General features: G+C 45.5%; 1 protein-coding gene across 1 annotated transcript; it reads right to left on the bottom strand.

Moving 5' to 3' along the window:
• Positions 1 to 3,669: 3,669 nt before the first annotated feature.
• Positions 3,670 to 25,352, bottom strand: LOC144102002 (BTB/POZ domain-containing protein 2-like). The gene is made up of 4 exons (XM_077635246.1): positions 25,169 to 25,352; positions 17,474 to 17,556; positions 11,971 to 12,191; positions 3,670 to 4,583 (listed from the first exon to the last, which is right to left on the bottom strand). The coding sequence occupies exons 1-4, from the start codon at positions 25,173 to 25,175 to the stop codon at positions 3,998 to 4,000; spliced, it is 897 nt and encodes a 298-aa protein (XP_077491372.1). The 5' UTR covers positions 25,176 to 25,352; the 3' UTR covers positions 3,670 to 3,997.
• Positions 25,353 to 25,765: the final 413 nt, after the last annotated feature.

The raw sequence follows: 25,765 nt of genomic DNA, 5'->3' as shown, positions 1-25,765 counted from the left end.
CGAACAGAATACGCGCCGCTCTCTGCCCCGCTCAACTTAAAACTGACAATGAACTTTCAAGATATGGCGAGCAAAGTAAGCACAACAGGCCGGAACAACGTAGAATCGGGCCTGCATGGGTGCGGTCAATCAAAACAAATCTGGTCGCGTCTTGCATCACAAATCGAGCGATAAAGCACCGTGGAAGCACCTTTGAAGAATGAATAAACAACAATTACAAACCTTTGCGTTAATATGGGTTTTCTTGGGATCCTCATGAGTTTTTTTACTAAACTCATATCACTATGAAGCACCAACTAGTGTCACATGTTTTCTTGCGTCGCTCGACGGGGTTTTGTGCTTAGCTCATCCCATTAAGCAGCACCAACTAGTGTCATGTGTTTTCTTGCGTCCCTCGACGGGATTTTGTGCTGAGCTCATCTAAATAAGCAGCACCAACTAGTTTCATATGTTTTCTTGCGTCCCTCGTCGGGGTTTTGTGCTGAACTCATCCCATTAAACAGCACCAAATAGTGTCACATGTTTTCTTGCATCCCTCGTCAAGGTTTTGTCCTGAGCTCGTCCCATTAAGCAGCACAAACTAGTGTAATATGTTTTCTTGCGTCCCTTGTCGGGGTTTTGTGCTCAGCTTATCCCATTAAGCAGCACCAACTAGTGTCACGTGTTTTCTCGCGTCCCTCGTCGGCGTTTTGTGCTGAGCTCATCCCATTAACCAGCACCAACTAGTGTCATATATTTTCTTGCGTCCCTAGAACCTACTCTTACACCGGAGTCCCTAGTCAGGGTTTTGCGCTGACTTCATGCCATTATGCAGCTCCAACTAGTTTCATATGTGTTTCTTGTGTCCCTCGTCAGGGTCGGCGCCGAATTCATTCCATTACGCAGCACCAACATGTGTGTCATGTGTGTTTTCTTGTGTCCCGCCTCAGGGTTTTGCGCTGAATTCATTTCTATTATGAAGCACCAAGTAGAGTATTGTGTTTTTTTTGTGCCCCTCGTCACTTTTTGCCCCAAGTATTCCATTTGCAGCTACAACTAGTTTCGATAGTGCTTCCTTGTGTTTTTCGTCAGGGTTTTACACTTAGTTCAGCCATTGTGGTGCATCAAATAGTCCGGCAGCATGCTCCCTTGAGCTCGAGCTTTCTTCCCGCGTCCTTGACGTCGGTAGTTGAACGTTTTGGACAGTAATGCATCGCGGCTGGTGCCACTGTATCTACTGGGGAACGTTAGAGCGAGGAGGCTTCTGACCGCAGTGGCTTGCCGGTTAAAGGCCAGCGCGGTATTCCCCATTGCGATTAGGCACTCTGGTCACATTTACTAAAAAGTCAGTCTAGAATGACTTGGCGTCATGGTGCAAGAAAAAAAAAACTTAGGAGGGAGCGCCCAGCGACGACTTTGAAGCTTAGACGTGAAAAGGAGAGAGTTGGTCCCCCACGTGATCCACACCACCATTGCGTGCGGTGATTGATTCTAGAAGTAATCCAGGGAGTAGAACGACGGCGAAAATGGCGTCCAAACAAAACTATTTGGGCTGACTTGCGCCCACAATGCACTGAATCACACGGTGATGGCGTAGAAACAAGCGTGTCATAGCAACAAGTCTTCTCCGGATAGCAGTCACCACTTCGTGAAAATATATCGGGGCTGGCTATATCTGCGCGTTTATCTGCCACCTGATTGATAGTGTTAATATTGCCTATTGTCCAGTATCCTTTACGAAACCCTGCCTGGTCATTTGTTTGAAGTCTAATAAGGTTGTCCCGATTCTATTTCCGATTGCCTTAGTAAATACCGTGTAGGCATCGGACAGTAAGCTGATCGGTCTGTAATTTCTGAAGTGCCTGACTTCTGCTTTCTTAGGAATTAAGTTAATGTTAGCGTTCTAAGTGGCAATAATCCTTGATCAGTAGCCACCAAATCATTTCTACCTAATAGATAACGCTCCTTCCAAGTCCGGTTATCTTTTGCTTAGGCAATCTGCAGTCGGTGTCTGCGCGAAGCAGGCGCAGTAGACGAGCAATTTCTTCCGTGATTGTTGCACTCCGTGTCGTTTTCAGAATGAATATAACTCCAGCCTCTAAGTTGCAGTCGATCAGAAAAAAAACGCAAACAGTCCAAATCGCGATCCGGAAAGAAGCCCGATACCAGAAATCTTGCACTTGGTGTTTAGTATACGGGACAGAGCAAACGCGGACGTACCTTTTCGCCATTCCCATCGCGATATCCATGCTGGTGACTTTGTAGAACACAGGAGAAGTTTACCATTCCGGAGTTCTTCGGATGAAGTGAGAATCAGGGGTGCCAGTTCTATAGACCGACTAGCGCGGCGTAGCGCGGTTTATGGCGTCCATAAGATCATAGCCCTTTAGTAAGACTAGCATGGCGTAGCACGGTTTATGGCGTCCATAGGATCATAGCCCTTTAGTAAGACCAGCATGGCGTAGCACGATTTATGGCGTCCATAGAACCATAACGGCGGCGCGCTATGGTCTCTGTGGCCACCACAAGTGGCATATTTTTGGATGGGCTACTAAGAAGGAGCACTACATAGATGAAAAAACCTTCCAACGAGTTGTGGTTACCACAACTCTAGGAATCCTTACCGCGCCGCCTGTCAAATACATGGCTATCGGTCTAAAGTGGAAGGGCGGATCGCGCTTCAGAGCCGTTTTCGCCGTCGGCCATGCCACCTGTAAGACTCTCACAAAACAAATTTGCAAGAGCATTAACTGATATTTACACGATTGATAAACTGAGTGTAATGCGTGCTACGCTGTCTACGCGTCGCTGCGTAGGCGCGGGCTCTTTTCACAAGCTGTCGATAGTCAGCACTCAGCAAAGACAATATTCCGGCAGATACGATGTGCGGAAATTTCTATATCTGCGCGTGAGAATTATACCCCCAAAGGTCATTTGCGTTATAATTAACTGCAACATCCCCACATTTGAATCACGCTAGGCTTGATCAACTGGCCATTCAAAATCACGCCGAAGAAGGGTAAATTCTAAGGACATGCAAGCCTGTGGACTCCAAAAGGTCTCGACCTAGACGCGCCAGCTGCTCATGTTTCGAAAGCAGAGAGGAAAGGGGCAGCGGCTAGAAAACGCGTGCCAATATTCACCGAACGGCATATGGCTGTGCATATGCCCCAAAAATTACACCATGGAACACCGCCTTGAGACGTCATTTTCATAAATCCATTCGGTGCAAACTTGGGGGCATAAGGAATTAATGCCGCGCGGCAGTCATGTTCGTTACAAACGGCTTCAACGAACCTAAATATTTTAAAACAGCGGCAAAAGCCAAGTTTGTGTCTGCTTGGAATGCCGGCGCACGGTGCCACCCAATCTGCAAGAAGCCAGTTAGGGGCCACTTTTAATTCAATTCTTTATTCACCAGAAAACTGGACGGTCTCCAGAGCTAAAAGTTGCTGCCTACAACTTGACTGGGGCACTGGCCCTTGATGCAATGTTCCCAATTTTTTCAGGATAGTGCAGCTTATCTGTTTGGCGCCTTTGGCCCGAGTGTGCTGTCACTGCGAAATTAGCATGAACGGTAAGTGTATGCCTTTATTTGTGACTCACTCACAACAGAAGACCTTTCTTGCATGATTTCTAGAAACATCATAGTCGCAATAAGTTGCGTAATAAAGAACGCAGAAACAGATATAGGTTAAAGCAGTGTAACATATATTTAATCGGTATTGTACTGAATAAAAATAACAGAAGTTCTTAAATCAGCATACAGAACTGAGTTGAAAGACGTCGTTTTTCGTGACGAACTAACCTGTTGCACCTTCGACGTAGTATACAGAAAAATGACCCAGTACAATGTACAATGAGAGTACAATGAGAAGTGAGGAAGCATTTCAAAGTATCCGCTCTTTTTCGCACCCTAAGGAATAATGCTCCCTTATACACTGAGTGAACTATAACGATTATTTCAAAATTCAGTGCAGTGAAGAGTTACTGTGGAGAGCTTTTAGTTAGCGAAACCCTACGAGGGTTGGTCCCGGATCTTGCAGAAACCAGAAGGCATAACCACAGAGTCATTCTCTATAATATTTCTCAGCAACGCAAGAGCTTCCTTCTCATCTAAGATGCCCCACATTCTAGGACCCTGCACAAACTGTTTGGCCGTCAGAGCAAGGAACCGAAGCTTTGAGAAAAGAGGCCGCATCACATCTCGCACGCTGACAACTCGCCCCTCATCTTGGTTCTGCGAAAGACACTGCTGCTGAGCCCACTCGTACACAGCCGCGATAACAGACGCCTCGCGAACGCCCACAACATGATCCAGTGCGTACTTCACGGTGCACTCTCTGCACGTACGAAAGTTGCTTGAATTCAGTACGGCCAGGCCTTGAGTACGCAGCAGCCACCTGGCTGCCATGTCCGCCCCTTGTTCACCCGTTGTAAGAAAGTTGTCTAGAAGAGGGCACACGTCGTCAGGTCGTACGTTGGCGGCCATGTAGCGACTGCATTTAGCAGAAAGGTCAAGCAATTTGTACTTGATTGCCGCTGTTCGAGTGTACGATGCTTCCAGGACATTTTCGACCTGAAGTTTCCCGGTGTAGATGTATCTAGAAAAGAAAGGAAGACGACCTGTAAATTATGCATATATAAACGGTTCATCTTTCAATATTCCTTTCAAACGGTAACACCGAGCGAGAGAGGAAACTTTGTGCCCCTGGAATGGAAAGAATTCCATAGGACGCCATTTTCCAGCACTAATTAACGACGAGGTGCCAGATCGGTGAACACAAGCACGTTAAGGAGTACGGACACCTAGTTTACGGGGCACGCTTTCTTTTTTTGTAGTGATGAGTAAGATATTAGTATACAGGCATCACCACGCGGTATGCTAGGCCGACAAACAGGCAGACCTCTCCTGTTCCACTGAAGTCCCTCCTCCTCCTCCTCCTAGAACCGTTTAATAATGTGTAATCAATTTTTCTTCACGCCTCCACCCTGTACCCTGAACCCTTCACAACTTCCTTCCACATCCTTTCCCTCTGCCCCGCTGCCCCTTATCCGTGGGGCCTAGAGTGCCTCAAGTCTTGGAAGGGCTGAGAGACCCTGCTGCGCTCGGAGGACTCGGCCGGGCAGACCATCGGCACCGGCAGTGCCGCCATTGTTATGGCACTTAGGAACATGAACACTCGACTGCAGCGCGGTCGTGCGGGGACCCAGGGTCTTGCATGCCTCGAATTTCTTCGTTGCAATAGTTTTCCTGTCTGCCTGTTTCATACTGTTTAGGTTTCAACCAATCTGTGAAGTCAAAGTCGCGTTTAGGTCACCTGACGCATGCAAACAATCCAATAGAGTCGCTGCTTCTTCATTTTTTGTTATTCCATTTGGCGAAGCAGGCCAGATTTAGCGTTGCAATGCATTAAACCGAAGAAGCGGCGTTTATGCCGCAGTTTTTCCACGCCTTACGTGACCAAACCCAACTTGGACGTCAGTCCCGTCACAGGTAAGGGTCGGCAGTTGAAACCGAAATAGCATGAGAAAAAATAGATAATAAAGTATTTATTTAGCAGTCATAGGCGAATACCGCGTGGCAGTGAGTGTGTAATCAGGCCGTACGGATCAATAAAAAGAAGAAAATGTGCACACAAAAATTAGGTGTCTGTAATCATTTAAAAAACAAACAGTTACCGCCACGGCGGCCAAGTGATTAAGCATCTGCTTCGCATAGGGGAGGTGCGGGGTTTCGATATCCAGTGCTGCCTCGTAGCCACCGATGATAGAATGGGTACAAGATTGCCCCTGCCTGGTGCTCCGCTTCTTTAGGATGAAGTGCTTGGGAAATCTTGAGTAGTCTGAAAAACCTTGTGCCATTCCGCTCTTTGGTCTCAGATGCCCTTGCACCATAAAAATCCATCATCATCATAAAGAACAACACCACTACAAGTCCAACGTTCCTTGATAAAAATTTTGAATATTGCAATATTGTAAGCTACTCTTATTGAAACATTGAAGGTAATGGCCCATTATGCCAATGCGTAGCAAAATCGTTCTTTTAAAGTGTTTCCATCGCCAGCATTCAGCAGTTAAGACTGCCTTAGAAAACCAATGGGGAACGTTTTCGACGATAGCAAGGACGTTAATAACATAGAAATGCAAGCCTCCTCACGGGAGACCTGTCAATTCATTGATTTCTATAGTAAATCTTACAATACATTAAAAAAACTGCATTCATCAACTCTTTCTTGCTTAAAAATGCTTTTGTCCAGAATTGTAGGCTATGTTAACTCTCACGCATTATGCGTGATATAAAATAAGAGAACATATCCGCAAACCACTGGGCCGTTCCTCATCCGTCAAGCGCGCACCATTCAACGAAGCAGCGCTGGTAATAACGTTTCAAATAGGAAGAAAATGATCTTTGAAAATTGTAATTGGTTTTTAGGAAAGAAAATGGTGCAGCACCTTCCTCTCCTATATCGGGCGGACAACCGAACCGCGGCCGTAAGGGATACATGAGGAAGTGAAAGAGGAAAGAAAGAGGTGCCATAGTGGAGAGCTCCGGAACAATTTCGACCACCTGGGGATCTTAAACATGCATTGATATCGCACAGTACACGAGCGCCTTTTGCGTTTCAGCTCCATCGAAACGCAGCCGCCACGGACAGGTTCGAACCTGAACACTCCTACTCAGTAGCCAAGCGCCCTAGCCACTGAACCACCGCGGCGGATAGGAAACCCTCCACGCATATTGCGAATTGATAACGCTACAGCTCCTTAACGTTGGGAAAGAGGAATTTAGTTTTAGGAATATATCGCTTTATGAAATACAGCTATGTCAGAGTTTATTTAGCTTCATGTCTGTCTTGTAATTTATTTATTTTTTATTTAAAGTTACTGCAGGCCTTATTGCAAGACCACAGAAGGGACACTTATTACACTCCAAACAGTAAACAATTCTACACATTCTCCGCGGGCAGCAAACATGCTTTCGGATTACAGTTCTGCAAGAGACTTGTTTGTCGTGGAAAAACGGTAAATAGAAAAACGTGATAGCCAATTACATCCCCAAGTGGCCAACGTTGTAAACATCGAATACATGGCAAAGTTGTAGAAATCGCAGTTTTCTTATCAACCTAGCAGGCATGGCTGCTACATCATTATACACATTTCCGAAACATTCTACCTATGACGCGAATGAAGATTGGGGTTGAGTGCTTGTAATTTTATGATCCAACTGATGCCATCTGCTAATGCTCGTTAAATGTGCGGTTGTTCTTTCCTGCCTCAGAAGTCCTCAGAAGATTACCTACTCTAATGCTTGCGCGACAAAAAAGAAGGCTGAACCGCTGGATAAATAATGCAAGGCAACAGTTAAATATAAATTCAGGTGCATCTCTCTGATTGTGAAGTGCTTTTCAAGTGCTCACTATCCACCATTTTTTTCGAAAAACCTAACAGTATGCGATGCGATGAAGTGGACATGTGCCGCCATGAAAGGGTCATTCAGTTCTTTATTTACCAGAGAACAGGCCGGTCTACAGGTCTGAAGTTTCAGCCAGCAATTTGACTCGGCCCTGGAGCTGTTTACAAGGCAGCAGCAAGCGTTGGTTGCAGAGTTGTGTAAAAAAATAATTACAAAACTGTGTAGAAAAAGGTACCAGGGAACAGTGACATGCCTGAAGATTTCTCGCGACAATCTATACTTCGCATTTTACAATTCTGAAAAGTGCAATTGTAACTGTTTGGCAATTTAAAGTCGAAAGACCAGTAAATTGTGTTTCAAGTATTGCATTACGTGCTGGCTGCGAAAGTATGGAATGAACCAGGGTTCAAAAATGCGAGTTAAAGAATGTGCAGCTATAAGCTGCAGCATTGCCATGGAACGAAGGAAACTTTGACTGTCATGCTGGAAAAATAGAAAACATGCAGCATGCATTGTTTATAGTGGTGGACAAAGGCAATAATATTGTATTCTGCAAAGAGATGCCGCAGACGTTGCGCTCGAACATCCGCGATTTGTTCAAAAACGTTCATAGAAATTTATCGCAACTTGCGCAATCTAAGCATAACATAGTTCTGCTGAAAAATTTTATTCCTCAGGTGAGTTCAATTTGAAACTTTCGAAAAGAAGTGAAACCACCAAAAAAAATTCTATTTTATAGAAAACACTTCACAAACCATTTCGTGACATTTCCATAGGTTGTGGATTTCGATACGATACAAGTCATGCAGTTTGAAAGGTGTGATCAATATTTTTTCTCAATTTCAATAAAATGGAAACATTATACTATTTTACAGTCACAAAACAGCATGTCCCTATCCGAAATTAAGTAAAGTTCATCTTGCTTCCCCAGATGTCTACCTATAAAAAATGTTCCAGCTGATGAAACTGAATATGTCATAGCGAAAGAAAATACCGAAAATTGAAAAAAAATGGTTTTGCGGGAAATGGCGCAGTAACTGTCTCACATATCGGCGTACACCTGAACCGCGCCGTAAGGAAAGGGATAAAGGAGGAAGAGAAAAAAGAAAGAGATGCCGTATTGGAAGGCTCCGGAATAATTTCGGCCACCTGGGGATCTTTAACGTGCACTGACATCGCAACAGCACACAGGCGAATTAGCGTTTCGCTTCCATCGAAACGCAGCCGCCGCGGTCGGGTTCAAACCCGGGAACTCCGGATCACTAGCCGAGCGCCATAAGCACTGAGCCACCGCGGCGGGTGCCGAAGTTACAGAAAATTCCTTTTGAACCATAAACACCTGTTTATTTAACCTTGAAATGCTCTAAGTGAAAATACAAACGATGGCGGGTTTAGTGGAAAAGTTTCTTGCCTTCCATTCCTGAACTTTTAATTTTGGTGATTTATGTTGAAAGCGAGAAAAAAATTTTGAATCTGAGCTCATGGCGCCGCAGGTTTTGTCGTCTCTTAACGCTTCACCGCAGAGCATGGTACCTGGTAAGACACATTCGTGGAGAGATGACTATTACAGTTCATAATCGGTCTCAATGGCGCATGTTTAAGGTTGTAGCTAAGGCAGACATCGCGAGACATTCAGCGGGGGGTATGCGATAGGCGAGATCGTTTGCACTTGCGAAGTTCGAACGGACCCGCTATGGCGCCAGGCAGCCAAGAGCAGAAAACGTATTCAATGAGCTGTCTCACATGGACCAAAAGGAAGGAACAACCAGCTGGCACGGCAGCCGTAACACCGGTCCTAATTATCTACGTCCGAATAAGACCGCAGAAAGCGTGCGGCCTCGGAGGGCGCGGGACGCGCAAAATCCGCGTCAGGGCTTCGGGTGACGTGAGACACGTTGGCGGTGAGCGCGGCCCGATCGCGCGGAGGTGCCTCGTTCTTCCATGACCGAGCATTCCGGATTATTCCGGAGTCCTCCACTACGGCACCTCTTTCTTCCTTTCTTCTTTCACTCCCTCCTTTATCCCTTCCCTTATGGCGCGGTTCAGGCGCCCAAGGATATATGAGACTGACACTGCGCCATTTCCTTTCCTCAAAAACCAATTATTATTATTATACCGCACCGGCGGAACCACACACAGGACCTCACTGGTGCATGTGTCACCCCGGCAGCACTAAGGAAATATTTTCCCACGAATATCTGCTCTACTGCACAACGTCCTGATGCCTGCTTGCAGTGGAAACTTCTCTTAGGAACGGGAAAAGCACATTTCGTCTGGCCACAGTGTCGAAGGTTTGTGCTCTGCGATGTACAGGTGCGACGAGGCGAGACAACTTGCCGCGCAAGAGCTCAACTTAACAAATTTGTTTCTTGCTTTAAACAATTGCCTCGAATGAAACTACAGGAACCAAATGCAATTAGCTGATCTACTAAATCTTCCATAGTTTGTTTATTTACTTGAAGCACCTTGGGGTGAACTTAACTATTGTTTATGATTGAAAACGCACTTTTCTGCAACTTCTGTATTATGTTTCACTTCGCCGTATTCAGTTTCACCACCTATAACATTTTTTTTTATAGCAAGCAGCCGATTTCTTAATTTTCGTGAGGAACTTTATTTTTTATTTTTTAATTGCAACATATTTATTGCTATAGTCAAATCTCACACTAAATAAAATGCATTGCATCAAGAATAATTTTTACACTTTATTAAAATTCTAAAAATATTTTGTACCGTCCAAGAATCCACGATTAGAATAATATCGTGAGCCACAATCTGTGCAAACGTCATTAAAATATTGCAGAGTGTTTTCTAAATATTTGAATTTTTATCAATTATTGAGCACTGACTGATTTCATGCCTTTTCGAAACGTTAAAACTGAGCGCCACTCACAAATAAATATTTTTCTGCAAAAAGATTTTAGGCTTACATTAAGAACGTTGCGATAAGTTTCCATGAATTATTTTCATGGCATTTTTTTTCAAATCGGAGATGGTTAACTGCAATGTCTCGGGCGTTTGGGTTGGAATGACCCGAAAGGCGTTCAGGGGTTCCATGATAATGAACGAGGCTGCATAGTGGTGGAACCGTACTTATTAACAGACTGAATCATTCATCTTGATCTGTCCAATAAGGATCTACAGTTACTGTCTATACAGCCCGTGACACCGGCTTTCATCATGTCCAACATTCGTAGACAAAAACTTGGGAGGAAAATTTTTAAGATGCCTGTATAGAAATATTGAAGGTAATGGTCCATTATTCTGACATGTACCAAAATCTTGCTTTTAAAGTGTTTCCATCGATCGCATTGAACAGTTAAGACAGCCATAAAGACCAAAGGGGAAAGCTTTTCACGATAGCAAGAACATTAACAGGAAATAAAATGCAAGACTGGCATCGAGTGATCAGTGGATATATTGATTTTTTTAGTGAAATATTGCACTATATCAGGAAATTGGGTTCACCAACGGTTTACCACTCAAAAATCCTTTTGTCCAGAATTATTGGGATTAGGGGTGGCTTCGAATTGTCACGCACCGCTGACCAGAACAGCCATCGGTGCCGGAAGTTATTCTGGATTTCGACACCTACAGTGCCTTTTTCAGTCTAAAAAAGACATTTTGGAGCGAACATTGCTAACTCGGGTTGGATTTCGTGCCAACGCCCATGCATCTGGTGTCATGTAATGCAAGGGTCCCCAACCTAGCACAATCTTTCAAGGGCCTTTCGATGGCTCGCTGTTGCGACTTAAATTTCGGAGCACTTACTCACAATACATGACCAGTGACAGCTGCTGCTGCACATTACACTGGAACGAAGGACAGCGTCATTGAGAACTTTCCCTGCCCGTTGCATATGTATGAAAATGTGAAGGTTCTTGAACGACAAGCATTCATTAAAATATTTGTCCTCTACTTGCTAATTTCACAGCCTACATTTTTCAAATCAGCGGCATGCACTGCTTTGCTTGCTCCGGACCGATATAGTTCGAGACTCCATGTGATATTTTCTTCACTTATTAAATACACAAAAGCATGGAAGCATTGGTATAAGTTATGTCTGCTGCGAGTGAACGATAAGGGTATAGTTGGTATGACAAGATTACAAGACATAAAATTCAGCAGGGGACAAGACACAGAAGAGAAGCAAACAGGACGAGCTCGTCCTGTTTGCTTCTCTATTGAATCTTGTCCTCTGCTCAGTTTTATGTCTTGTAATCATGCCTGCCACGATTTTTAAGACATACGAATACATTCTTTTATTTTATTAAATACATATTTCACTTGTCTTAACAGTGCATAGAGTTATCTAATACACAATGCATTGCCAATGGCAATGCAGTTATTCTTGTTGACTTTGATCCTTCCACAAATTCTATGAGGAGACCGCAATATGAGCTTCCCCCCCCCGAGCAAAACTTCTGGCTACGCCACTGCTCAGAGGGAAGCATGTCACAAAACCCTGTTTAGAAAAATCTTAAAATCTTTTTTCACTAGAAATCAATAAGCACATAGAACAGTAGTTTCGTAAACGCGGTTTTAGACACCAGTGTACAAACGCTGGTGCTTACCTAAGCAGGGCAGAAAATCCATCTGGCTGCAAGTCAGTAATCACGATTTTGTCTTCTTTCACACCTTCTCCGTAAAACATGGCTTTGAAATCTTCTATATGCAAAGCGAGGATGAGTCGGTGGGCTTTAAAAGAACCGCGCTTCCCGGGGTAATGTTGTGACTCTACGGTGAACTCCACGTCCGTGAGGTCTGCAGATCCAAGAAACTTGGCCAATGAGAACTGCGATGAAAAAACATCATTACTTAGAACATTCTTGGCCACAGGGGTAGAAGGTACGGCACGGCAAAAGCCAGCACGCGCAGCCAATGCCAAGACCGCGAAAGTGAAAGCAAAGTGGCATTAGGCTCATTACTTCCTTGAGCATTGCAAGTGAGTACTGCCCTTGAGTATCGGCCTAGAGCGTATATAGCCGCAGTGAATTTCAAATCAATAGTCTTCATTAAAAGCTGAATTCCATAGATCTTTCTGACTGTGCTGAGGTTCATCCCAAGAGCTAAAGACCTTTTCATCAGGGAGATTTTTGAATTTCAAGCTATTAGGGCCAGTCGATTTACAAACGTGGCACACTCACCAAAAAGAGCGAGTTTCCACAAGTTTTGAAGTTAATAGCAGTGCTGTTTAACCTCAGGGATCTTCGCACGAAGTTTCTGTTTGCAGATGGTAATAGGCCTGGTAATAAGATGGTAACAAGTCCAGGACCGAACTCTAGGATTCCTGTCGCCAGCCTGGGCGGCGCTGATGCACTCCAGATTCGGGAGGGCCTAATCTGGCTGGTTCTTCATAATCGCCGGCCATTGTCAATGACGATGCACGATGAGCCATTGACGAGCGACCTGCCTCGTCAAGATGTGCTCCGCGCATTTCCCATCTTCCCTCGTGTTGTGTCGCTTGCGATCGAACCCTCTGGTTGGCCGCCCGGCATGCGATCGCACATGGCTATGCCGTCACGACCGTATATAGTCTTTGCTTGGTGCGGGTGGCGCCACGGGTCCGCTTTCGGGTGCTGCGGCTGGGCTACGGTTTGTATTGAGGTCTTGGGATTAGTGTGGCATTCTGTAATACAGCTTTTTGTATTAAAAACACTTGTGCTCTCAAATAACTGCACATACCTTCCTTCGGAGCGAGAGCGCAAGTGCGCGTCGAACGCCGGCTGTGCCCTCAGCTTGCTCTGGTCCGAACCCCCGTTATGTGGTAACCAACCCTGAAACCTTGACATTTGATTTGAGACAGCGGAGACCATGCTTAGCAGAGCTTTATTCGCTCTTGACTAGGTCCTAGGCCCAAGACAAGGTCCAAGGTCATGACTAGGTCCAAGCAACTTTGAGCCTCAGCCATTTATTTTGACCTCAGTGTCCTTTTAACAAGACCCGGAAGGGCTCCCAAGTCTATCTACAGTGTTTCTGATACACCAGCAGCAACAAATAAATAAAAAACAGTATCTCAAGAAAACTGTACAGAGTCGATGCCAGGTGTAATGGCCGCAGTTATAACCAAGGCTCGCACAGTACGAACGAACACGGGGCTACCGTCAAAATATGTCTTACGGCAATGGCATTGCGTCGCAGCTAAAACAAACAAGTGTTGCCCAACAACCTGATTAGAGCGCTTGAGGAGGCGCCGTAAAATCAGCCCCGCATTCGAAAATGCCCCCTTCTAGCTGGAGCTGTGAGCGACGAGTGTCTTCATTTCTGCGTGACACTCCTCCTCTTCTTTACGGAAACAACACAGCGAACCACAAAGCCAATAAAAAAATATTACAAGGTGCACTGAAGTTTCCTTACGTGCGCAAATGCGAAAGCTATCTGCTGTCTGCCACCTGTGCCGTGTGCTGAGCTAACGGTGTACATTGCGAGGAGGGTTTTCAGTCGATGCTGCATATTCGTGCTACAACTGCACGCCAAGCATACAGGAAATTTACCGGAAGCAAAGGAAATTTGGCACTCGCTTGATTGCGACATCTGTAATTAACATGTTCAGAATTACTCATGTAAACCTCAGTAGGTATAACAAAGATACTTTTTTTAGAACTTAACTACACGCGCCTTTGTTCAGCTCTAAATGTCGAAATGTCGTGTTGGAGTGGCAGCATCCCCTTCTCGCACACCAGCGGCTTGGGTTCGAGTCTGACGTAGACCTCAATTCCCTTTTATTTTTATTCATTAACCAGTGCTTTTGCGGCAGACACATTTTGCGGACAGATGACCTTGAAGTGAGCCATCTACTGTTTTTGCATTAATATGACATGTATGAGTTCCGATGAAGCTCGTTACATGCGCCGGAAAAACGCACGCCCTGAATGGCGATGCCAAGCAGTGGTGGCGAGTGCTGTAAGTTTCACGTCAGAGCTCTTGTGAGCACTTGTGTGTCATTTGTCATCCGGAAGACTCGCAAGTAGCAGCGTTCTTGAAGCTACGTTGTCAGAAAGGCCAGAATGATACGAGACTTTTATTCGACGTGTGCCGCTATAGGGACACTCGCTAGGCACACTAGGCTAGATTAGATGGCATATAAAAATCACAGGCAACTTTTTTACCGAGTAACACTTTCAGTTGTACCTATACACGGCAAAAAATAAAAAAGAAAAATTCCTGTTCGTGCTTCACTAACTTTGGTGAACCCCGCTCTTATGCCTTGATAACGCATCGAGGAATAACCGCCAGCTTATTCAACATTGGTATTATCCACACCCCCAAGGTATGCTAACCGCGGCATGCCACCGGCGCATGCTTCAATAAAATGACCGACGAGGTGCCACGTCTCACTTCGAGTCTCTCCCAGATTAGTTGTTTCTTGTACCTAAAGCAGCTTGTTGGCAGCAATGAAATCAGTGCGGAGCATATGCATGCGCTGGAGATTGGGAAGCGACATAATAGGCTCTAGATTGAATAAGCAGAAGCGGATAACAGATGTTTAAAAAATTAGGCTTCTACCGCGCGAGGCGTATTTATGGTTGTTTACTGCGGAACTTATCGTAACTATGGTCAAGACCCTTTTCCCAAGCATCTCACTCAGAAAGGCCGAGCACCAGGCCGGGGGAAATCTTGTACCCATGAAAAACCGGTAGGTATCCGGCGGCACTGGGGATCGAACCCAGCACTTCCCGAATGCGAGGCGGATGCTCTACCACAAGGCCACGCTTCGGTATTTCTTTTCCCAAGCATCTCACCCAGAAGAACCGAGCACCAGGCCGGGGGAAATGTTGTACCCATTTAAAACCGGTGGGTACCCGGCGGAACTGGGAATCGAACCCAACACTTCCTGAATGCGAGGCGGATGCTCTGCCACAAGGCCACATTGCCCAATATTGCGTTTTCTGCTGCAATATGGGAAGTCCACTTAGCATGAGCTTTAGATACAAGCAACGCAACAGGCGCGACAGTCGGGCTCATTATAAGGGGGATCGAAGGAATGCTCCAATGTAGTCGCAACCTGACATTCGCTCCGCTTGGTCTCCATTTTCCAGGTACAATGAAAAATTGCCCCTTTAAGAAGACAGTTCTCGAAAGAGGTAGCTAAACACAGCCACCAGGAAGGACCGCCATCGTATTGTCTATGCTGCGGCGAAAGCATAAATTGCAGCAAATGGACCACTGACCTCACCATGGGGAGGTTTCCCATTGGGTATGGTTACTTAGCCTCAGCAGTAATTCCTATATGTTGAAGGTGGCCTCGTCAGAAAGGCAATTTTGAAACACAGTAGAAGCCCAGTTATGAGGGCAATTACTTTAATATGTCGAATGTAGCCTCGTAAAAAAGCAATTTTGAAATACAGTTGATGCCAGTTATAAGGGGGGAACATTTAACGGATGCTTGCTTATTAGGAATCAGGAAAACGCTACCGATAAAACATGTACTAGGGCAAAATCACTACGTATGAAACAAAACGAACAAGTGTGAGTGCATAACTCTGTCAGAGTAAACGAGACCACGCAAAGAAGCCGCTGCAGACGAAAAACAGAGCCCACCGCCAGCGCAAATAATGAAGAGCGTCGCCCAGCTTCTTGACACTGTAAAGAATGTGGCAACTACTTAAAGGTATTGAAAAGGCAGCATTGAAACTGCACTTACTTAGGCAGCAAAGATAATTGGCCCAGTATTGAAAATGGATGGCTTCACACTGTTCTTTTGTAGGACCATCCTTTGCCAGTATATTTTCAATATCTGGCCGATTACCCGTGCTGCTTGGGATAACCGCTAACCACGCCCACGAGACGGGCTACAAGGACAATCAGTGCATTCATGTGTACCGATTGGAGAAGATTGGTGGGCGTGATGCAGGGGAACCGCGATGAAAGCGAAACTACACCTCATGATCGGTGATCAACAAATGGCAGTGATTTCCAGTGATTTCATAAGCTTAAATGCCAGTCAAATGCTATCACTTGCTGACCCAGCAGGCCACGTGACGTGACTCGCTTGCACCAAACGACTCTCCACATTCTGCACCTCGTAAGAAGCACATAGACACCAGAAAGTGTGACGTTCGCTCATGTGCGCTGCGTTGTTTCATCGCTGTGTCCAAACAACTTCGTCGACAATGAAGACCAGGAGTCCGACCTACCCCCAGTAGCAGTCAGCGTTTCAACTATGTGCACTCGCGTTCCTGAAGCAGCTTGTCGCCAGCAAGGATTCGGCGCAGAGAAAATGACTGGAGAGCTTGGAAAGTGGAGTTATGCGGTTACGGACGGGCGTGTGGACGTTTCTGAGAAATAATATTCACTTTTATCTGAGCTTGTATTCACAGCTGCAGTATGGGAACTCTACTTAATAACACCATCTTACACAACGAATGCAATTTGCGTGACCATCGACAGTCAGATTACTTATAAGTGGGCTCGACTGTAATTAAAAGGTATTCTAACAATAGGTGAACAATCTATCCGAATTACCAATTACACACATTTGAAAAAACATTTAAAGCCCTTTTAACGAGGTGCGAACTCCTTCTGCTCAAACAACTTGGTACGACGCTAGTGTACACGGTGCGCGCAGTTCCGCACTGCACAAAGGACCTTTATTACTGCCGAACTGTTGTCCATTCGCTGCCGCCGCCAAACGGTGAGATAGCACCTAATGGTCTTCATCGTCTTCCCCTGCATGAGCGCTTTTTTACCACCCAGGTAAAAGCGCAGATCAAAAGAACTCGAACAGCAGAGTGCGTAGGCGATGCGTTGTTCGCGTTTATATGCATCATGATAGTACATGGCAGTGGTGTGCGCCCACAAAAACGCGTTAAGTGTAACGTGTTTGAAGGTGCGATTTTACCCCGTAAATTGCTTCGCTAAATGGCTTGTATCGCATTCGCTGTAAAATGTGTGAGTTCGCTTTTAATACAACTGTTTACATCGCCTTTAGGTTTAATTCCCCACACAGTTTCCGTATACATCTATAAATGTAAAGAGAGTTGATTTAGAGCTCCGAAAGTAATGAACATGACTACCCACAAAAGTCAAAGACAGCTAAAACCACCCGAGAACAGATCTATTCCAAATGTAACTCACCTCTGATAAATTCTTTCCACACTGCGTCTCAGCGTTGCACCTCACGACCCCATCATCATATACTTTGCAACGGAAGCAGTACCCTGAAATGAGACGATGGCAGTGAGATGCGGTAATGGAGGCTTGTTAGGCTGAAGCTGACAAAACTTTAGTGCGCATAAGCGAAGGGAATTAAGGCAAGCTAAACTGCTAGCTTCTGCAGGCCATTGAAACCTTTGGAGACGCCGGACAATGCGGTCCGGACAATGCGGTCCCTTCTTCAAGGGCGTCCATATGGAAGCACGCATTAGGCAGCAGACGTCTATCTGACCCTTGCCGAGTATACCACCTTGCTGTTTCATGTGCTCTCCAAGCATTACCCCGAGTCCTTTCTCTTTTGACAGAAGACGCCTCGACACCTGCGTGCAACACCAGTGATTTTATTAAACGCTTTCGCCACGCACAAGCAAGCTCGGACGAGCGCATGATGTCCTTCCCTGCAGCCTCGCTTTTCAAGAACATTCCTGTGCCTACCGAGGCGGACAGTTACCTCAGCTACACGAAAATCCTGAACACCGACGAACTCTGCCGGCTTTTGGAGTTCTGCCTAAGTAGCCCGTGCTTAACTCCTAGAGGAGAATACTGCAAATAAAAAAGTTCCATTGCTATGAGCCCAGCCGTTTTGGTAAGTGGTGTCAACGTGACGATGCAGGGTCTGCAGTCGGCTCAGCAAAAAATAAACAAATAAAAACATGCAACTGTGTATGCACTCTTTGGACAACTGCTTTTGCATTCTTAAAAAATAACACGCAGTAACTGCCTCACAAATCTCGGTGGGCACCCGAACCACGCCTTCATAACGGTAAAATACGTACGCATACACACTCCGTAAAGAAACTTTACGGCCACCAAAAATAAGCACGAATTACGGACAACATATTAAATATCAAACAGCTAACGTTCTAAATAAAATACAAGAATTAACACATCTGTCGGCTAAAGTCCCCAAAAACACTTAGAGCTCTGCTGCTGGAAAATAACATAGAACTCACATAATCTGCCATGCATAATTATGTCCCTAATTTGCATTTTTAGGAGTGCATTATCGTTTTGAATCTTGCTGTTATGTTTTGTTATTATGATGTTGCTTTTTTTTGCTAAGCTTGCAGCAACCATGTTCAGATTTTGGTTATATTTATATCTTTCTACTAAGTAATGTGTTGGCATGTACGGTTTATTGTTTGCTGCATACGCTTATTTTTGCGTTACATGATTTATTTACCTTTTTCTTCCTTAGTGCTGAGTGACATTTTCTTATTTCAACCAGAAGATTTTGGTGTGAAACTTTTTGCTTGAAGCTATCTATGTTAATTAACCATTTGTGCCAAACTATATGCGGGGCAAGAGCCATTGTCAGGTGTTCTGCCTTTTGCTCTTTCTCCTCTTTCTATATCAGAAAGGAAACAAATCCAATCAAATCAAATAAAAAAGGAGTTACAGAAGAAAGAAAGAAAGAGGTGCCATAGTGGGGGAGGGCTCCGGAATAATTTCAACCTCTGTGGGATCTTTACCGTGCACTGACGTCACACCACTGACGTCGCACAGCACACGGGCGCCTTTTTGCGTTTCGCCTCCATCAAAACACTACAGGTGTGGCCGGGCTCGGATTTCCATCATCACCGTCTGCCTGACTATGCCCAATGCAGGGCAAAGGCCTCTGCCATGCCTCTTTATTTAATCCTGTCATTTCCCAGCTGCATCCACAGTATCCCCGCAAACTTCTTAATCTCATCCGCTTACATAACTTTCTGTCACCCCCTGTTAAGCTTGCGTTAGGTTGGAATGCACTTCGTTACTCTTAAGGACCAGCGGTTATCTTGCCTTCGCATCATACGCCCTGCCCAAGCACATTTCTTCCTCTTGATTTAGTCTAGGATGTCGTTAACCAGCGTTTGTTCCCTCACCCCTCTGCCCGATTCCGGTTTCTTAACGTGATGCCTGACCTTTCTTCCCATAGCACGCTACAGTGTCCTTATCTTGAGCTGAACCCTTTTCGTTAGTCTCCATGCTTCTGCCCTGTAGGTAAGTACTGGTAAGATACAGCAGCTGTATACTGTTCTGTTGAGGGATATTGGTGAAATTTCATACATGATCGGAGAGAACCTGCCATATCCACTCCACGCCATTCTTATTCTAGTTATTTCCCTCTTATGATCTGGATCAGCGGTCACTACTTGCCCTATGTAGACATTCTTTTACCACTTCCAGCCTCTTGCTACCAATTCTCAAATGCTGTTCACTTGCTAGACAGTATAACATTACTTTGGTTTTTCTGCATGCTAATTTTTAGACCCAGCGTTCTGCTCTGCCTGCCTAACGAGATCATGCTTTCCAAATCACCTCCTCAGTGACTCAGCAAGGCAATGTCCACAGCGAATCGCAGATTATTTAGGTATTCTCCATTAACTATTATCCTCAATTGTTCCCAATTCGAGCCTCGGAATATCTCCTGTGAACAGGCGGTGAATAGCATTGGTGAGATCGTGTCTCCTCGCCTGACGCCCTTCGCTTTTGGAATTTTATTGCTAACTTTATGGACGAGCTGCCATAGCTGTTGAGTTGCTATAGATATCTTGCAGTATTTTCACATAAGGCTGTTCTACACCCTGTTTCCGCATTGCCTGCAAGACAGCCGAGGTTTTCACTGAGTCAAATTCCGACAACTGATAACATACAAGTTCTGAAGAGTGAGGCAGCGTCCATTAAATCTAGCGCGTTCCCGCACTGTGTGATGTGTTGGAGGGCAGAGGTGAAAACGTGGAAGACTCCGGAAGGTTTCTTCAGCACACACAGGCCTGACCAAGCCTGGTCTGTGATGGGAAGCCTCACCGATTTATGAAGGCACCGCGTCTGCCCATTACCTTGTGTTTGTGAGGGCCGGACGGTTAGGAGTCGGTTCAATCGTGCCTCCCTGTACACACTCTTTTGGAGCCAATAAATGCATTTCACCATCACCACACCCGTTACCTCGTTACATACCAGCTAACCAGGGTGCGTACAAACATAGTCCACGGCAGAGACGGCCATTCCTTGTTCCTTTGGATCGTGGATTGTCGTTTTAGAGAGCGACATGTTCCTCGCAATCTCAGAATGTCTCACGTCAGCATATGCTGCGACTTTCCAACAGTGCCTAAGGCGCAGCTCGAGAAAGAAGTGTGCTTAGCACAGGACGACACAGAGGCCGACCATCAACTGATTTTTTGGAGCGAAAAGCTTCACTGCCGGTCAGAGACAAGCTTCACGTGAGGCGAACTGGTGAGTTATGCGCATGCGCGAAAACGAGTGACGTCACACGCCACTCAGGTGGTCGCTCCTCGCCGCTGCCGCAGCCGTCGCCTGACCTTTCGGCGCAGCCGCGTGCTACTGCACATGTGTGTCATGTGCATGCGCAAGGACGCTATATAATGCGCTTGCCAGAGAATAGGCGTGCGCACTCGACATGGAAGGGAAGGAGAGTGGGGCTGCTGCTAGACAACGCAGAAAGCTGAGAAACTAAACTCGTCCGATCCAGAAGTACTCGCTTGGGAGTTGGCTGCACAACAGCGAAAAAATGATAAAGCCAAAGCTAAGCGTGCAGCCGAAATGCCTGAACAACGGGAAATACGTCTTGCTAAACGACGTCGGAAAGAAGCCGAAAAGCGTGTCTTGGCCGCATCTTCAGCCAGCAGCAGCCAAGCGAGTGAGGAAGCGGAAACAAGAAAGTCAGAAGAGATAAATCCCAAGACTCGCCGTTACGACCACGTGGTACGACTTAGTGAAAGTGCGATTGCGACTAGGGTGTTTACGACAGACTGTGAACAACTCATTCGGCCATGTTTGTGATCTGTGCGGAAGACTGTGGCACTTGCGAGATTTGACACCGGTAAGTGACAGTATGCGTGAGATGTTAAGTTTAGCTCAACCGTTCTCATTCACAGCCAATCAGTGCAGAATCAAGGAATTTTCTAGATGTTTGTTTGAACTTTAATCTTTACCAACTAGTAACCAGCCCAACACGCACCGCAGGCGACTCGAGCAACATTTTAGACTTAATACTAAGCTCTCATCCTGACAGTTTGTCATCCATTACATACTTAGAGCCCATTAGCGACCATAAAGTCATTCAAGCCGATTTTTCCTTCCGCACCGAGCGCCATGAAACACAAAAGAAAACAATCACCCTGTATGACAAGGGTAACTACAATGCCATTAATCATGAACTGAGCATTGTTTTCCCACTCTTCGAAGCCGGTTATAACCAGAGATCTGTTAACGAGAATTGGCTAATATTTAAAAATAAACTTCATGAACTAACGCAAAAATTTATCCCTAGAATAACTTTTCGTGAAAATCGCTCTAAACCCTGGTTTTCTAAGACACTAAAAAGACTGGAGAATAAAAAGAAGCGGCTTTTCCGTGCTGCCAAATTTAAAAGCAATTCCGAAGCGTGGAAGAAATACTTTTCAGCCGAAAAAGAATACTTGACTTCCGTCACCAACGCTAAACACTCATTTTTTAACAGCGACCTACCGCACATGCTATGCGATAACCCCAAAAAATTTTGGCGCGTTATCAATCCCGCACCATCACACTCAGTCACTTTCACTCATGCATCCGGTATTCAAGCCTCCGACACAGAATGCGCTAACATCTTCAATACGGCGTTCTCGTCAATTTTCACCCAGGAGCGCAACCCGCCTCCAAGAATACCTCCTACTAATGCCACCTCACCGATGGACGCAATAACTTTTTCTTCAACTGGCATCTCGTCTTTAATCGAGAAAATGAAACTTTCCTCGTCAGCCGGCATCGACGAGATAAACACTAAACTACTAAAAAACACAAAATGTATCAGTGCAGTGTATCTTGAATTATTGTTTTCACAATCACTCTCTACAGGTCTCATTCCGGAAAACTGGAAAGTTGGGAAGGTCGTTCCACTCTACAAATCAGGTGACAAAAATTCCCCTCTGAACTACCGTCCTATTTCTTTAACTAGCGTCCCCTGCAAGATCATGGAACATGTCATATACTCTCAGGTAATGGACTTCTTAGACGCTAACAATTTCTTCCATCCATCCCAGCACGGTTTCCGCAAGGGGTATTCATGCGAAACACAACTAGCCATGTTCCTCAACGACTTACATACTAACCTGGACGCTAACCTTCAAGTTGACGCCATCTTCCTGGATTACGCTAAAGCATTTGATAAAGTTCCACATCAACGTTTAATACAAAAACTTTCTATTCTAAACATTCATCCTAACGTGCTAAACTGGATCAAGGCCTTCTTAAGAAATCGCTTTCAGTCAGTCATTGTAAATAACCAGTCTTCCAACCCTCTCCCTGTAACATCCGGCGTCCCACAAGGCTCTGTTCTTGCACCCCTATTGTTTTTAATATATATTAATGATCTCCCTCAATACGTATCCTGCCAAATTCGAATGTTCGCTGACGACTGCGTAATTTACCGCCAAGTAACAAACATAAGTGATCATGAAGCCCTCCAGCAGGACCTTAACCAAATTGAACAGTGGTGCGCAGATTGGCTTACGACCCTCAATCCTAGCAAATGCAAGCTTCTTTCCATCACCCGTCGCAAAAAGACTCATGCCTTCCAATACAAAATCGCTAACGAGTTCGTAGAATCTGTATCATCTTTCAAATACTTAGGCGTCACATTATCTAATGACCTAACATGGAATGCACATGTTACTAACGTGATATCATCGGCTAACAAAACTCTGGGATTTCTTAAACGTCACCTTCGCCTCACCTCACATCACGTGAAATTGTTCGCCTACAAGTCACTCATTAAACCTAAACTTGAATATGCATCCGCCATATGGGACCCGCATCATATTAACCTCGTAAACGATCTAGAAGCCGTTCAAAACCGCGCTACAAGGTTCATTCATTCTTCTTACTCCTACGACGTCAGTGTTTCAGCCTTAAAAACCAAATCAGCACTATCGCCTCTTTCCGTTCGTCGTCGCATAGCCACGCTATCACTGTACCACAAGTTCTTTTACTCATCACTTAACCGTGCCCCTTACATCACGCCAGCATCATACATTTCTCATCGCACTAGCCACACGCTTCAAGTTTTTTGCCCACGTGCCCGAACTGTTACTTTTTCAGCCTCCTTCTTCCCACGTGCAGCTAAAGATTGGAACGGCCTTCCCCAGCATATCGTCGACATCACCTGTCCTTCATCATTTGCAAGCAATCTAAACAACATTTTTTGTTCATGATCACTAATGGCATTGTTTTGTGCCTTTTCTGCTAATCCCACCCCTTATGTAATACCCCGCGAGGGGTCTTTAAGGTAATAAAATGAAATGAAATGAAATCTGTCGAGTTGAGTGGAACCGTGGCCAGGGTGTGCGTGTCGTGCAAGGAATCTCTGGTGAAACAGAAAATCCCTCTCTACAGTGTTAGCAATGGGTATCGCTAATGCCACCTGGTTTGCCACTGCTAAACGATGTAGCCGAAAGACTAATTTCAACACGCATCCCGTTTGTCCAAATACGTTCGTCCAATGTTGCTTCTGCGTCTAACAAGTAAACATATGCGATTGAGTAACCAAGTCTACGCCTATAGATAAACAATGTATACAATACCAGCTAAGCTACGAAACATAACCATGACGTCAAACCAAGCATAACTCAAGCTTTTCACTTGTATATTCAGGGTTAACCAGCGCTAATTGAGCCGCTACCTAATTTTTTCTCCTGTCCCTAAAAGCTTAAGCTACGCACTCCTGTCAAACTGCAGGACCATATATCAGAGCATCGGAATTATTTTCAACGGCTGAAGCGTCTGTCTGTCGTTTACGGCCCGCCTACTGTTTCATGTGCGTCGATAGCATGGGCATCAGCGTAACTGTGCCAACAGATGGGCCTTTTTAATAAATTTGCCCTGTCCTGTGCGTCGGTACCATGCAACATGTGAAATGCTCGGTTAAAGAAGGCCGTTTTCCAGCGTTATTCATTTGCCATTTAAAATTATGTTCTTTGGACAATTCTACTGCACGCATTTCCAATTATTCTGAGGCTAACGTCTCCCATTGAAAAATTATAATGCAACCTTTATAAAGTGAATATTCTACCCATTTCTTTTTAACACGGCAAACACAGTGATCTTGGCGTGTGCAGTTTAAGTTCCTAAATAATCATATGGGCGACGAGATACTGCTTAGCAGGTGGTCCGGATTAATTGCGACCACCTGGGCGGCTTTAACCTCCACTTATATCGCACAGCAAACCGGCGTTCTTACATTTCGCTTCCATCGAATTGTTGTCGCTGGTGCTGAGGTTCGACACCGACGATGTTGGACTCAGCGGGCGAACGCAATACTGAACAAGCCAGTGCAGCGTCGTAAACACACACTCGCTTTGAGGAAATGTTTACAGCACGCGCTACAAAGTCAGCCAACCAAACGCATTGTCAACACGCGTTTCAGCCTAGGATGCTTCCATGCTCTCACAGCCGCGATAAGGTCAGGCTGTTTACATAGATTTGTCGCTCACAAATACAAACACGTTCGGAAAACTTCATCTTGACACAGTGCACGTGGGAACCAAAGCGACAGCCTCAACCACCGCGACAACGCGATAAAGAAGCGCATCAAAGAAAAGAAAAACAAAACGTTCGATGCAAACGGTGGGTACTTACGGCCCATTCTTCCAGGTAAGCGTAAAAATTTGTAGCACCAGTGAGGTAGAAGTCCGAGCGTGAAGCTTTGCTACTCGCGCACAACGAACCAAATAGATGCCGAAGACGGGCAATCGTTTGGCTGACGCAACAAGTACCAACCCTGCGCAATGCACTGGGCAGCGCGCAAATACCAAGTAGTCGTGAGAGTACAGTCTCTCTTTCTTCCGATCAGCGATGGAGTTGATTGGGCAGCGGTTATCACGTGAGTGGAAGCGAGACCCTTTCCACTTTTGCGGCCGCGCAGTGCGTAATTCACTCAAACTGGCCGTGCCTCGCGCCACCGTCCGATGCCCTCTCTTACTTGCACCGTGGTACCAGAGCCAAACGCCTGGGCTAAGCGGTCATAACTCTCGTAAACGAGCAGAGCGACCACCTCCGTTTACAGTTGCTGCACTATGCGGCCGCGCCGTGAACAAGGTCACAGGAAGGTGCCGCGGCGCGTGCGTCGTCGCATGGCGTTTTTTCAACCCTGGCTTAAAAAAAAAAAAAACGAAGCATAACATCCTTACTCGACAGAGTAGAGAGAGAAAAGGCCCACGTGACGACACTTGACCA

The sequence above is a fragment of the Amblyomma americanum genome, chromosome 8 (assembly GCF_052857255.1).
Source record: "Amblyomma americanum isolate KBUSLIRL-KWMA chromosome 8, ASM5285725v1, whole genome shotgun sequence".
NCBI lineage: Eukaryota > Metazoa > Arthropoda > Arachnida > Ixodida > Ixodidae > Amblyomma > Amblyomma americanum.
The sequence above is the reverse complement of the archived record's forward strand: the minus strand, read 5'-3'. Positions and strand labels throughout refer to the sequence as shown.

What these genes read in the sequence shown, in the direction of transcription:
- LOC144102002 (XM_077635246.1), bottom strand. An exon ending in GTGGAAAGAATTTATCAGAG is followed by an intron (nt 12,192 to 17,473) that starts GTGAGTTACATT and finishes TTTTCATCGCAG; the next exon opens with TTCTCATTGGCCAAGTTTCT. An exon ending in GGATTTTCTGCCCTGCTTAG is followed by an intron (nt 4,584 to 11,970) that starts GTAAGCACCAGC and finishes TTTCTTTTCTAG; the next exon opens with ATACATCTACACCGGGAAAC.